This window comes from Desmodus rotundus, chromosome 4 (genome assembly GCF_022682495.2).
Source record: "Desmodus rotundus isolate HL8 chromosome 4, HLdesRot8A.1, whole genome shotgun sequence".
In the NCBI taxonomy this organism is placed as follows: domain Eukaryota; kingdom Metazoa; phylum Chordata; class Mammalia; order Chiroptera; family Phyllostomidae; genus Desmodus; species Desmodus rotundus.
In genome coordinates this window covers 146,324,770-146,339,603 of record NC_071390.1, presented here as the reverse complement: position 1 = coordinate 146,339,603, position 14,834 = coordinate 146,324,770, and the positions used below count along the sequence as shown (strand labels likewise).

General features: G+C 38.6%; 1 protein-coding gene across 1 annotated transcript in view; it reads right to left on the bottom strand.

Annotated features, from left to right (window-relative positions):
• Positions 1 to 14,834, bottom strand: part of LOC112316790 (ankyrin repeat domain-containing protein 26) — a 187,305-nt gene that overhangs the window by 87,948 nt on the left and 84,523 nt on the right. The window contains exons 23-32 of the mRNA XM_071221352.1: positions 14,293 to 14,321; positions 14,126 to 14,198; positions 11,167 to 11,195; positions 11,000 to 11,072; positions 9,270 to 9,298; positions 9,105 to 9,177; positions 6,157 to 6,185; positions 5,990 to 6,062; positions 1,739 to 1,767; positions 1,572 to 1,644 (exon numbers count right to left, since the gene is read on the bottom strand). Of these exons, the coding sequence (XP_071077453.1) occupies positions 1,572 to 1,644; positions 1,739 to 1,767; positions 5,990 to 6,062; positions 6,157 to 6,185; positions 9,105 to 9,177; positions 9,270 to 9,298; positions 11,000 to 11,072; positions 11,167 to 11,195; positions 14,126 to 14,198; positions 14,293 to 14,321 (510 nt within the window). The remainder of the gene's footprint in view (positions 1 to 1,571; positions 1,645 to 1,738; positions 1,768 to 5,989; positions 6,063 to 6,156; positions 6,186 to 9,104; positions 9,178 to 9,269; positions 9,299 to 10,999; positions 11,073 to 11,166; positions 11,196 to 14,125; positions 14,199 to 14,292; positions 14,322 to 14,834) is intronic.

The following is a 14,834-nucleotide window of genomic DNA, read 5'->3' as shown; positions in this document are numbered from 1 at the left end:
AAAGAACCATCCATGACCCGAATAGCTACAGCAGTTGTGGGAAAGAAAAACATAGTAACTGGAATCACCATACCTGATAGCCAAATACATTACAAAGCAACAAGACAAAAAAAAAAAAAAAAAAGTGGCCTAAATGAAAGAACAGATCAAAGCTCCAGAAAAAATACAACTGAGCAATGAAGAGATAGCCAACCTATCATATGCACAGTTCAAAACACTGGTAATCAGGAAGCTCACAGAATTGCTTGTATTTGGTCGCAAATGAGATGAAAAAAATGAGGGTTATGCTAAGAGAAACAAAGGAAAATGTACAGAGAACCAATAGTGATGGGAAGAAAACTGGGACTCACATCAATGGTGTGGACCAAAAGGAAGAAAGAAACATCCAACCAGAAAAGAATGAAGAAATAAGAATTCGGAAAAATGAGGAGAGGCTTAGGAACCTCCAGGACATCTTGAAACGTTCCAACATCTGAATTATAGGGGTGCCAGAAGGAGGAGAGGAACAACAAAAAACTGAAAATTTATTTGAACCAATAATGAAGGAGAACTCCCCTAATCTGGCAAAGGAAATAGACTTCCAGGAAATCCAGGAGGTTCAGAGAGTCCCAGAGAAGCTGGACCCAAAGAGGAACACACCAAGGCACATCATAATTACATTACCCAAGATGAAACAGAAGGAGACAATCTTAGAAGCAGCAAGAGAAAAGGACACAGTTACCTACAAAGCACTTCCCATAAGACTGTCAGCTGATTCGTTAAAAAAGGCCTTACAGGCAAGAAGGGATGGCAAGAAGTATTGAAAGCCATGAAAGGCAAGGACCTACATCCAAGATTACTGTATCCAGAAAAGCTATCATTTAGAATCAAAGGGCAGGTAAAGTGCTTCTCAGATAAGGTGAAGTTCAAGGAGTTCATCATCACCAAGCCCTTATTACAGGAAATGTTAAAGGGATTTATCTGAGAAAAAGAAGATAAAGAATATGAACAGTAAAATGACAGCAAAGTCACAGTTATTAACAACCACACCTAAAACCAAAACAAAACCAAACTAAGCAAACAGCTAGAACAGCAACAGAACCACAGAAATTGAGATCACATGGAGGGTTGTCAACAGGGGAGTGGGAGGCGATGAGAGTGGGGAAAGGTACAGAGAATAAGTACCATAAATGGTAGGTGGAAAATAGACAGGGGGAGGGTAAGAATAGTGTAGGAAATGTAGAAGCCAAAGAACTTAGATGTATGACCCATGGACATGAACTATAAGGGGGGGAATGTGGGAGGGAGGGGGTGGGTAGGATGGACTGGAGTGAAGTGGGGAAATGGGACAACTGTAATAGCACAATCAATAAATATATTTTTTAAATAAAAAATAAAGTTTACATTTTATAATTCTTGCTTTTTCCCCTCTAATTATCAACCAGGATTCCCAACAATGGCATCTACTCTACTTATGTCCAAACCTGCCATTAAACTTACAAAAGAAAGAAATTCGGAATAAGAAAATTATGAGCATGTCACATATTTTCATGTATTCCTTTCCAGAGTAAAATTGGTAGTAAAAAATTTACCTGATCCGAATGTTTGCACAGAATTCGTTTTGACTGCATTTGTACGAACAGGACCTTTCCGTCTAACCCGAGGCTGAATGAGTTTTGAAACAAAATCATTAACAAATAATATTCATTTCATATAATCTGTTCTTAATAACAAAACATAAACACATAGAACTTATTACCTGTAAGAAAGAATATACTTCAGGAGAATCTGAAAAGCAAAGGGACATATCCTCAAATATAGGAAAATATGAAAGCCAACTACACATTCATGCAGACTTACTATGGAGCCCAATCCTCATGCTTCCTGTTGATATGATTATTTTAGGTGATAGTTGTTCATTTTTCCTCTTCAGGGCATGTGTGGATGAGAAGACCAATGAACCAAAATTATAGCATACACTACAAGTACTTAAGGAACAAACAGGAATATAGGTTTAATGAAACATGCAGTTGACATAATTATGTTTCTACAGATTCTAACTAAAAGAGAAAAAAATGGGTGCATACACCAAAGTCACCCTGATGCCTGATGGGAGAAAAGCGATCTTCAATCAGAGAAACGAGTCATGACCATGACCCTGACAGAATAAATGGGAAACAGGATACAACAGCATATCCTTCATGCAACCATCAGAATCATTTACACCTCAGGTGACAAGTATTTATCATGTTCCTCAATGTGTTCTGTAACTTGGGAAGTACACAACTGTGAGGAGAGGTCAGTTTAATACCTAATTCATTCATCAACAGACAAAGTGTTATGACTTCGTCAGCTTGGAGATACATGCACAGAATACTACTGACTACAAATATTCAATTTATCCCACACAACTATGGGCTACTGCTCTGCTTACATTTCTTGAATCCTCTACGTTAGCCATCTTAGTTTCCTGAGCTACTCATGCAACAAGGTTCAGGAAACACATCTAAGACCTACAGGCAACATCATACTCAACGGGCAAAACCTAAAACCTTTCCCCTGAACATCAAGAAAAAGACAAGGATGTCCACTGTCACAACTATATAAGTACTGAAAGTCCAAGCCAGAGTGATCACACAGGAAAAAGAAATAAAAGGTATCCAATGAAAAGTTGGAAGTAAAACTTTCATTGTTTATAGATGACATCATGGTATACCTGGAAAATCCCATAGACTCCTCCAAATAACCGTTCAAGTTAATAAGGCAATTTGACAAAATTATGGGATACAAAGTCAATATTCAGAAATCAGAGGCATTTTGGGGCACCAACAATGAAATATCAGAAACTGAAATCAGAGGAAGAAATCCCCTTGATATAGCAACATGTACATAAAGTGGCTAGGAATAAAGTTAGTCAAGGAGGTGAAAGATCTTTATTCAGAACACTACACAACGTGGAAGAAAGAACGCACAAATATATTGAAGCATACGCCATGTTCATGGAGTAGAAGTATTAACATCCTCAAAATATCCATTCCATTCAAAGCAATGTACAGATCAATGCAATTCCTATTAAAAAACCAATGGTATTTCACAGCTATAAAACAAACATTTCAAAATTTACATGGAACCATCACTGACACCGAATACCTGAAGCAGCTTTGGGAAAGAAGAACAAAGTAGGTGGAATCACCATAACTCACAGCAAACTGTATTACAAGGCCAGGAGAGTAAAAAACATCTCGTACTGGAGTAAGGACAGACACATAGATGAATGGAACAGAATAGAGAGCCCAGAGATAAACCCAAGTGTCTATGGACAATTTATATTTGACAGAGGGGGAGAAGAATAAAGTGGAATAAAAACACCCTCCTTAGCAAATGATCTTGAGTGACCTGGACAGCTACATGCAAACAAGAATGAAACTCGACCACCAACTGACACCATACACACACAAAAAAACTCCAAGAGGATAAAGACTTAAACATAAGTTGTGATAGCACTAAAGTCCTAGAGGGGAAGATAGGGAGGAAACTCTCTGATATTCCACCCAGTAATATTCTCACAGCAATGTGCCCTAGACCAAGGGACATAAAGGAGGGACTTCATCACAATAAAATGCTTGTGCATGCATAAAGAAAACATTAGCAAGGTGAAAAGGGGACCAACTCTATGGGAAAATGTATTTTCCAATGAGACTCAGACAAGGGTTTGATCTCCAAAATATATATAGAACACACATGACTCCACAACAGGAAGACAAAAAATCCAATTAAAACACGGGCAAAGGACTTCCACAGGCACTCCTCCAAGGATGACACCCAGAGGGCCCAGACACACATGATAGGATGGTCAGCATAACGAGCCATCAGAGAGATGCAAATTAAAACTAGAAGATTCCACTTCACACTGGTCAGTGTGGCCATCATAAACAAATCAGGAAACACTAAGTGCTGGATAGGTTGTGGAGAAAACGGACCCCTGGTGCACTGTTGGTGGAAGTGCACACTGGTGCAGCCACTGTGGAAAACAGTATGGAATTTCCTCAAGAAACTAAAAAGGTTAGCACAGCAGTTCACAAGCTGGGATTATACCCTAAGAATCCAGAAACACTAAATCAAAAGAACCTGTGCACCCCAGTGTTCATAGCAAGACAATTTACAATAGCCAAGTGCTGGACACAGTGCTAGGTGTCCATCAGTACTTGAGTGGGACAATAAAGTGTGGTACATTTACACAATAAAAATATATCCCAGCAGAAAGTAAGAAGGAGTAGCTACCCTTCATGACAACATGGATGGAAGCAGACAGAAGTATCCTAAGTGAAGCAAGCCAGGTTGTGGAAGACAAATACCATATGATCTCACCTATAAGTGGAACCTAAATAACAGAACAAACAAGCAAGCAAAATATAACCAGAGTCCCTGAAATTAAGAACAAACTGACCATAACCAGAGGGGAGGGAAGAGAAAAATAACATGAGAAAGAAAGGAAAGGGTCAAAAAAGAGCACATATAGAGGGCCCATGGACAAAGCCACAGGGGGAGAAGGTTAAGGGTGGGAGGTGGGTGTGGGTAGGGCGGGGAAAGTAGAGTTGGGAAATGGAGAAACCTGTAGACGATCACCAGTAAAATAAATAAACATACATTGAGGTGTGCGTGTGTGTGCGTGCGCACACATCTATAAGAAGAAAGAAATGAAATCCAAAACAACATAGATGGGCTAAGGGGCCTCTGGCAAAGCCTCAGATCTACCAACACCCAAATCATAGGGCTCCAGAAGAAGAAAGAAAGGGAGGAATTGAACACTTCTCTGAAAAATAATGAAAGAAAACACCCCAAATTTGGCGTAAGAAATAGACTTACAAGTGCCAGAAGCACACACAGACCCAATCAAAATGGACACAAAGAAGACCACACCAAGGTACATCATAATTCAAATTCTGAAGGTTAATGATACAGAAGAATCTTAAAAGCAGCAAGAGAAAAGCAGAGAGTTACCATCAAAGGAGGTCCCATGAGAATGTCAACTGATTTCTCAAAGAAACTTTGCAGGCCAGAGGGGACTGGAAAGAAGTACTCAAAGTGATAGAAAGCAAAGACTTGCAACATAGATTACTCTACCCAGCAAAGCTATCACTTGGAATTGAAGGGCAGATAAAGTGCCTCTTAGACAAGATAAACATAAAAGAGTTTCTCATCACCAAGCCAGTATTGTGTGAAATGCTAAAGTGACTTATTTACAAAAAAAGAGGATCAAAACTATGAACATGAAAGTGCCAATAAATTCACAACTATTAACAGTGGAATCGAAGAAAAAAACTAAGCAAACAAGCAAAACAGAAACAAAATTAAAGCTATGGACATCATTTGCAGGGATATCACTTGGGAGGAGGAAGGGGAACCATCTGGAGAAATTTGTAGGATTTAATATTTACAAATTTGCATGTATAGAATATACACGGGAACGTCAAGAACAGAATAGGAAGTGAAGAAGCCAAAGACCTTATATTCATGACCCACTACTACAACTAAGGGGACAATGGCTGAAGGGAATGGGTAGACTGGTTGAGGGGAGCAAAGGGGAAAAAATTGGGACAATTGTAACACCATAATCAATAAAACACATTTCAAAACAACACGATATGTGGGCAAATTCAGTTTTACCATAGGTAAATGTCGAAATTCACAAAAGCATTCTAAAACAGTAGCAAAATCTTAGAGTGAACATTAACAACTAGGAATCCCTAATAAGTGTAGGGATTCCAAACCGGAAACTTTATGGTATCAAACAAAACAAAAAACATATTACTTATGTTTACATTTTAGAAATCTTGTTTTCTTTTCCTGTTATATCAAACATGAATCCCAACAATGGCATCTACATTACTTATGTCAAAACCTACCATTAAACGTCCAAAAGAAAGAAATTACAAATAAAAAGTCTGTGAGTATGTCAAATATAGTCATGCATTTTTCTCCACAATTAAATTGGCAGTACAAAATTTACCCGATCTGGATGTTTCCACAGAATTCATTCCTACTGCACTTTTAGGAACAGGATCTTTCACTTCAACAGAAACCTGAACGAGTTGACAAAGAAAATGTTTAATAAATAGTATGCATTTCAAATAATCTGCTCTTAATACCAAAATGTTAAAACATAAAGCATATTACCTTTAAGGAGGGAAAATTTTCAGGAGAATCTAAAAAGCAAAGGGACATATCCTCAATTTTATGAAAACATGAAAACCAACTATAAATTCATGCAGAGTTACTATGTAGCCCAATCCTCGTGCTTGGCTTTGGATATGACTACATTAGGTGTCAGTTGTTCATGTCTTCTTTTCAGGGGGGAGGTGTATAAGAAGACCAATGAAGCAAAAATATAGAACGCACTAAAATTACACAAGTAGCAAACAGGAATATGGGTTTCACAAAACATGCAGTTGACATGTCAAGACCATAATTATGTTTCTACAGATTCTAACTAAAAGAGAAATGGGTGCATACACCAAAGTGACCCTCCTAATGCCTGATGGGAGAAAAGTGATCTTCAATCAGAGAAATGAGTCATGACCAACCCTGACAGAATAAATGTGAAACAGAATGCAACAGCATATCCTTCATGCAAACACCAAAATCATCTATACCTTATGCAACAAGTGTTTATGGTGTTCATCAGCATGTTCTATAATTTCGGAAGTACATAATGGTGAGGAGAGGTAAGTTTAATACATAATTCATTTATCAACAGAGAAATTGTTATGACTTCATCACCTTGGATTTACACACATAGCATAATAGTTGTTAGAAATATGCAACTTATCCCACAGAACTGTAGTACTGTTATGCTTACGTTTCTTGTATCCTCTACTTTAGCCATCTTAGTTTCTTGACCTACTCATGCAAGAAGGTTCATAAAACACATCCAAGACATACAGCAAACATCATACGCAATGGGCAAAACCTAAAACCTTTCCCACTAAGATCAAGACAAACACAAGGATGTCCACTGTCACCACTTCTATTCAACATAGTCTGGAGGTCTTAGCCACAGTGAAAAGACAAGAAAAAGAAATAAAAAGCATCCTGGAAGTACTGGAAGTAAAACAGTCATTATTCACATGGAGATCAGAAAGTACATGGAAAATCTCATTGACACCACCAAAAAAATACTCGACAGAATAAGTGAATTTGAGAAAACAGCATCAGGCGAAGGCAATATTCAGAAACCAAAGCATTTTTGTAAGCCTACAACATAATATGCAAAATGGAAATCAGAAAAAAATCCCCATAAAAACAGCAACCAGAAAAATAAACTACCAAGGAATAAACTTAACCAAAGAGGGAAAATACCTGTATCAGAAAACTACACAACACAGAAGAAAGTAATCAAGTAAGGAATAAATATTGGAAGCATATACCATGTTCATGGATTGGAAGAATTAACATCATCAAAATGTCCATAGTACACAAAACAATTTACAGATTCAACGCATTCCCTATTACACTACCAATGACATTTCAGGGATATAGAACAAACATTTCCCAATTTACAAGGAACCATCCACGACTCGAATGCCTACAGCAATTTTGAAAAAGAAGAACATAATAATTGGGATCACCATACCTGATAGCAAAATACATTACAAAGCACCAAGACAAAAAAAAAAAAAAAATGGCCCAAATGAAAGAAAAGATAAAAGCTACAGAAAAAATACAACTAAGCAATGAAAAGATAGCCAACCTGTGCACAGTTCAAAACACTGGTAATTAGGAAGCTCACAGAATTGGTTGAATTTGGTCAAAAAGCAGACGAAAAATGAGGGCTATGCTAAGAGAGACAAAGAAAATTGTACAGGGAACCAATAGTGATGGGAAGGAAACTGGGACTCAAATCAACGGTGTGGACCAGAAGGAAGAAAGAAACATCCAACCAGAAAAGAATGAAGAAACAAGTATTCAAAACAATGAGGAGAGGCTTAGGAACCTCCAGGACATCTTGAAACGTTCCAACATCTGAATTATAGGGCTACCAAAAGGAGAAGAGGAACAACAAAAAACTGAAAACTTATTTGAACAAATAATAAAGGAGATCTTCCCTAATCTGGCAAAGGAAATAGACTTCCCAGAAGTCCAGGAGGCTCAGAGAGTCCCAGAGAAGCTGGACCCAAAGAAGAACACACCAAGGCACATCATAATTACATTACCCAAGATTAAACAGAAGGAGACAATCTTAGCATCAGCAAGAGAAAAGAAAACAGTTGCCTACAAAGGAGTTCCCATAAGACTGTCAGCTGATTCGTTAAAAAAGGCCTTACAGGCAAGAAGGGATGGCAAGAAGTATTCCAAGTCATGAAAGGCAAGGACCTATATCCAAGATTAGTGTATCCAGCAAAGCTATCATTTAGAATGCAAGGGCAGATAAAGTGCTTCTCAGATAAGGTCAAGATAAAGGAGTTCATCATCACCAAGCCCTTAGTATATGAAATGTTAAACGGATTTATCTGAGAAAAAGAAGATGAAAAATATGAACAGTAAATATGACGGCAAATTCACAGTTATTAACAACCACACCTAAAACCAAAACAAAACCAAACTAAGCAAACAACTAGAACAGCAACAGAACCACAGAAATGGAGATCACATGGAGGGTTATCAACAGGGGAGTGGGAGTGGAAGAGAAGAGGGAAAGGTACAGAGAATAAGTAGCATAAATGGTAGGAGGAAAATAGGCAGGGGAGGGTAAGAATAGTATGGGAAATGTAGAAGCCAAAGAACTTGTATGTATGAACCACGGACATGAACTATAAGGGAGGAAAGTGGGAGGGAGGGGGTGGGCAGGATGGACTGGAGTGAAAGGGGGAAATGGGACAACTGTAATAGCATAATCAATAAACATATTTTTAAAGTAAAAATATAATAAAGTTTACATTTTATAATTCTTGCTTTTCCCCCTCTAATTATCAACCAGGAATCCCAACAATGGTATCTAGACTACTTATGTCCAAACCTACCATTAAACTTCCAAAAGAAAGAGATTCGGAATAGGAAGATTATGAGCACACAAAATATTTTCAAGTATTCCCTTCCAGAGTAAAATTTGTAGTAAAAATTATTACCTGATCTGAATGTTTGCACAGAATTCATTGTGACTGGATTTTCAGGAACAGGATCTTTCTGTCTAACCCCAGGCTGAATGAGTTTTGAGACAAAATCATTAACCAATAATATTCATTTCATATAATCTCTTCAAATAAAATATATAAAAACATAAAAGTTATTACCTTTGAGGACGAAGATCTGTCAGGAGAATCTACAAAGCAAAAGGAAATACCCTCAATTATGAGAAAAGTATGAAAGCCAACTATACATTCATGCAGAGTTACTGTGGAGCCCAATCCTCGTGCTTGGCTTTGAATACGATTACATTAGGTGTCACTGAAACGAAGAACAAACTGACAGTAACCGGAGGGGAGGGAGGAGGGACATAATGTGGGAAAGAAGGGAAAGGGTCGTAAAAGAACATGTATAAAGGGCCTATGGACAAAGCCAAAGGGGGCGTAGGATTGAGGGCGTAGGGAGGTAGGGGTGGGCACGGCGGGGTAAGGGTTGTTGGGAAACCGAGAAAGCTGTATTCGAACACCAATACAACATAAGTATATACGTGAAGGAAGAAAATGAACAACATTGATAGGCTAAGGAGCCTCTGGAAAACCTCAGACCTACCAACACCCAAATCATAGGGCTGCCAGAAGGAGAAGGAAAAAAGGGAGGAATTGAAAACTTCTTCGAAAATATAACGAAAGAAAACTTCCCCCAAATTGCTGAAGGGAATACACACACAAGCCCAGGAAGCACACAGAATCCCCATCAAAATGGACCCAAAGAGGATCACACCAAGGTACACCGTAATTAAAATGCCAAAGGTTAACAATACGCAAGATTCTTAAAAGCAGCAGGAGAAAAGCAGAGACTTACCTACAAAGGAGTTGCCCTGAGAATGTCAGCTGATTTCTCAGAGACACTTTGGCAGGCCAGAAGGGACTGGGAAGAAGGATTCGCAGTGATGGGCAGCGAGGACCAACAACCTAGATTACTCTATTCACAACGCTATCATTTGGAATGGAAGGGCAGCTACCGTGCCTCTCGGACAGGACAAAGCGAAAGGAGTTCCCCATCACCGAGCCATTATTTTGTGAAATGCTAAAGGGACTTGTTCAAGAAAAGGAGGATCAAACCTATGAACACCCTCAGGGGCAATAAATTCACAACTATCAGCAATGGGATCGAAAGACCAACTAAGCAAACAAGCAGAACGGAAACAGAATCATAGCTATGGAGATCATTTGGAGGGTTATCAGACGGGAGGAGGAAGGGGAAGCATGGGGGTGGGGGGCGGGGAAGGTGCAGGAATTAACAAGTACAAATTGGTAGGCCCTGAGGAGACAGGGCAATGTTAGGGACGGGATAGGAAGTGAAGTAGCTGAAGAACTGATATGCATGACCCACGGACTTCAACTGAGGGGGGAATGGCTGAAGGGAATGGGGTCGACTGGGTTCAGGGGAGCCAATGGGGAGAAATTGGGACAACTGTAAGAGCATAAGCCATAAAATACGTTTTAAAAAACACGACATGTTAGCACCCTCAGTTTTACCCCGGGTAAAGGTCAAAGGTCAAAGAAGCATGTTCCAACAGTAGAAAAACCTAAGAGTCTAAAAATGCACATCTAGGAACCCCTCACAGGTGTAGGGATTCTCAACTGGGAACTTCACGGTATCAAAACAAAAGTAAAAACACCTTATGTGACGTTTCCATTTTAGAATTCTCGGGGTGCTCTTTTGTTTTCTTCCTTGTAAACATCAAGGATGAATCCCAACAATGGCATCTGCATTGCGTGTCTCATGTACTGCCATTAAATTTGCAATAGAAAGAAATGAGGAATAAGAAGAGTCTGAGCACACCAACGTTTTCAGGTATGCCTTTCCAGACGTAAATTTCTGGTACAAAATTTACCTGATCTGGATGTGTGTACAGAATTCGTCCCGACTCCTTTTTTAGGAACACGATCTGTCACGTCAATGGCACGCTGAAGAAGATTTGAAAGAAAACGATTAGTAAATAACATACATTTCATTTAATCTGTTCTTAATACCTCGATATAGAAACATAAAAGTTATTACCTTTGAGGACGAAGATCTGTCAGGAGAATCTACAAAGCAAAAGGAAATACCCTCAATTATGCGAAAAGTATGAAAGCCAACTATACGTTCATGCAGAGTTACTGTGGAGCCCAATCCTCGTGCTTGGCTTTGGATACGATTACATTAGGTGTTAGTTGTTCATGTTTTCTTTTCAGGGGGCGGGTGGGTAAGAAGACCAACTAAACGGAAATACAGAATACACCTCAAATACTGAGGGAACAAACAGGAATATAGGCTTAACGAAACATGCAGTTGACACATCAAGACCATAATTATGATTCTACATATTCTAACTAAAAGGGAAAAAAATGGGTGCATACACCAAAGTCACCCTGATGCCTGATGGGAGAAGAGCGATCTTCAATCAGGGAAACGAGTCCTCACCTGGACAGAATAAATGGGAAACAGGATGCAACAGCATATCCTTCATGCAACCATCAGAATCATTTACACCTCAGGTGACAAGTATTTATCATGTTCCTCAATGTGTTCTGTAACTTGGGAAGTACACAACTGTGAGGAGAGGTCAGTTTAATACCTAATTCATTCATCAACAGACAAAGTGTTATGACTTCATCAGCTTGGATATACACGCACAGAATGCTACTGACTACAAATATTCAATTTATCCCACACCACTATGGGCTACTGCTCTGCTTACATTTCTTGAATCCTCTACGTTAGCCATCTTAGTTTCTTGAGCTACTCATGCAACAAGGTTCATGGAACACATCTAAGACCTACAGGCAACATCATGCTCAACGGGCAAAACCTACAACCTTTCCCTTGAACATCAAGAAAAAGACAAGGATGTCCAGTGTCACCACTTCTAGTCAACATAGTACTGGAAGTCCTAGCCACAGTGATCACACAAGAAAAAGAAATAAACAGCATCCTTATTGGAAAGCTGGTAGTTAAACAGTCATTCTTCACATGGAGATGAGAAGTACATGGAAAATCCTATTGACGTCACCAATATAATACTCGACATAATAGGTGGATTTGAGAAAACAGCATCAGGCATAGGCAATATTCAGAAACCAAGGCATTTTTGTAAGCCTACAATATAATATCCAAAATGGCAATCAGAAAAAACATCCCCATTCAAATGGCAACCAGGAAAAATAAACTACAAGGGAATACACTTAACCAAAGAGGGAAAAGACCTGTATCAGAAAACTACACAACACAGAAGAAAGTAATCAAGTAAGGCATAAATATTGGAAGCATATACCATGTTCATGGATTGGAAGAATTAACATCATCAAAATGTCCATAGTACACAAAACAATTTACAGATTCAACGCATTCCCTATTACACTACCAATGACATTTCACAGATATAGAACAAACATTTCCCAATTTACAAAGAACCATCCATGACCCGAATAGCTACAGCAGTTGTGGGAAAGAAAAACATAGTAACTGGAATCACCATACCTGATAGCCAAATACATTACAAAGCAACAAGACAAAAAAAAAAAAAAAAAAGTGGCCTAAATGAAAGAACAGATCAAAGCTCCAGAAAAAATACAACTGAGCAATGAAGAGATAGCCAACCTATCATATGCACAGTTCAAAACACTGGTAATCAGGAAGCTCACAGAATTGCTTGTATTTGGTCGCAAATGAGATGAAAAAAATGAGGGTTATGCTAAGAGAAACAAAGGAAAATGTACAGAGAACCAATAGTGATGGGAAGAAAACTGGGACTCACATCAATGGTGTGGACCAAAAGGAAGAAAGAAACATCCAACCAGAAAAGAATGAAGAAATAAGAATTCGGAAAAATGAGGAGAGGCTTAGGAACCTCCAGGACATCTTGAAACGTTCCAACATCTGAATTATAGGGGTGCCAGAAGGAGGAGAGGAACAACAAAAAACTGAAAATTTATTTGAACCAATAATGAAGGAGAACTCCCCTAATCTGGCAAAGGAAATAGACTTCCAGGAAATCCAGGAGGTTCAGAGAGTCCCAGAGAAGCTGGACCCAAAGAGGAACACACCAAGGCACATCATAATTACATTACCCAAGATGAAACAGAAGGAGACAATCTTAGAAGCAGCAAGAGAAAAGGACACAGTTACCTACAAAGCACTTCCCATAAGACTGTCAGCTGATTCGTTAAAAAAGGCCTTACAGGCAAGAAGGGATGGCAAGAAGTATTGAAAGCCATGAAAGGCAAGGACCTACATCCAAGATTACTGTATCCAGAAAAGCTATCATTTAGAATCAAAGGGCAGGTAAAGTGCTTCTCAGATAAGGTGAAGTTCAAGGAGTTCATCATCACCAAGCCCTTATTACAGGAAATGTTAAAGGGATTTATCTGAGAAAAAGAAGATAAAGAATATGAACAGTAAAATGACAGCAAAGTCACAGTTATTAACAACCACACCTAAAACCAAAACAAAACCAAACTAAGCAAACAGCTAGAACAGCAACAGAACCACAGAAATTGAGATCACATGGAGGGTTGTCAACAGGGGAGTGGGAGGCGATGAGAGTGGGGAAAGGTACAGAGAATAAGTACCATAAATGGTAGGTGGAAAATAGACAGGGGGAGGGTAAGAATAGTGTAGGAAATGTAGAAGCCAAAGAACTTAGATGTATGACCCATGGACATGAACTATAAGGGGGGGAATGTGGGAGGGAGGGGGTGGGTAGGATGGACTGGAGTGAAGTGGGGAAATGGGACAACTGTAATAGCACAATCAATAAATATATTTTTTAAATAAAAAATAAAGTTTACATTTTATAATTCTTGCTTTTTCCCCTCTAATTATCAACCAGGATTCCCAACAATGGCATCTACTCTACTTATGTCCAAACCTGCCATTAAACTTACAAAAGAAAGAAATTCGGAATAAGAAAATTATGAGCATGTCACATATTTTCATGTATTCCTTTCCAGAGTAAAATTGGTAGTAAAAAATTTACCTGATCCGAATGTTTGCACAGAATTCGTTTTGACTGCATTTGTACGAACAGGACCTTTCCGTCTAACCCGAGGCTGAATGAGTTTTGAAACAAAATCATTAACAAATAATATTCATTTCATATAATCTGTTCTTAATAACCAAACATAAACACATAGAACTTATTACCTGTAAGAAAGAATATACTTCAGGAGAATCTGAAAAGCAAAGGGACATATCCTCAAATATAGGAAAATATGAAAGCCAACTACACATTCATGCAGACTTACTATGGAGCCCAATCCTCATGCTTCCTGTTGATATGATTATTTTAGGTGATAGTTGTTCATTTTTCCTCTTCAGGGCATGTGTGGATGAGAAGACCAATGAACCAAAATTATAGCATACACTACAAGTACTTAAGGAACAAACAGGAATATAGGTTTAATGAAACATGCAGTTGACATAATTATGTTTCTACAGATTCTAACTAAAAGAGAAAAAAATGGGTGCATACACCAAAGTCACCCTGATGCCTGATGGGAGAAAAGCGATCTTCAATCAGAGAAACGAGTCATGACCATGACCCTGACAGAATAAATGGGAAACAGGATACAACAGCATATCCTTCATGCAACCATCAGAATCATTTACACCTCAGGTGACAAGTATTTATCATGTTCCTCAATGTGTTCTGTAACTTGGGAAGTACACAACTGTGAGGAGAGGTC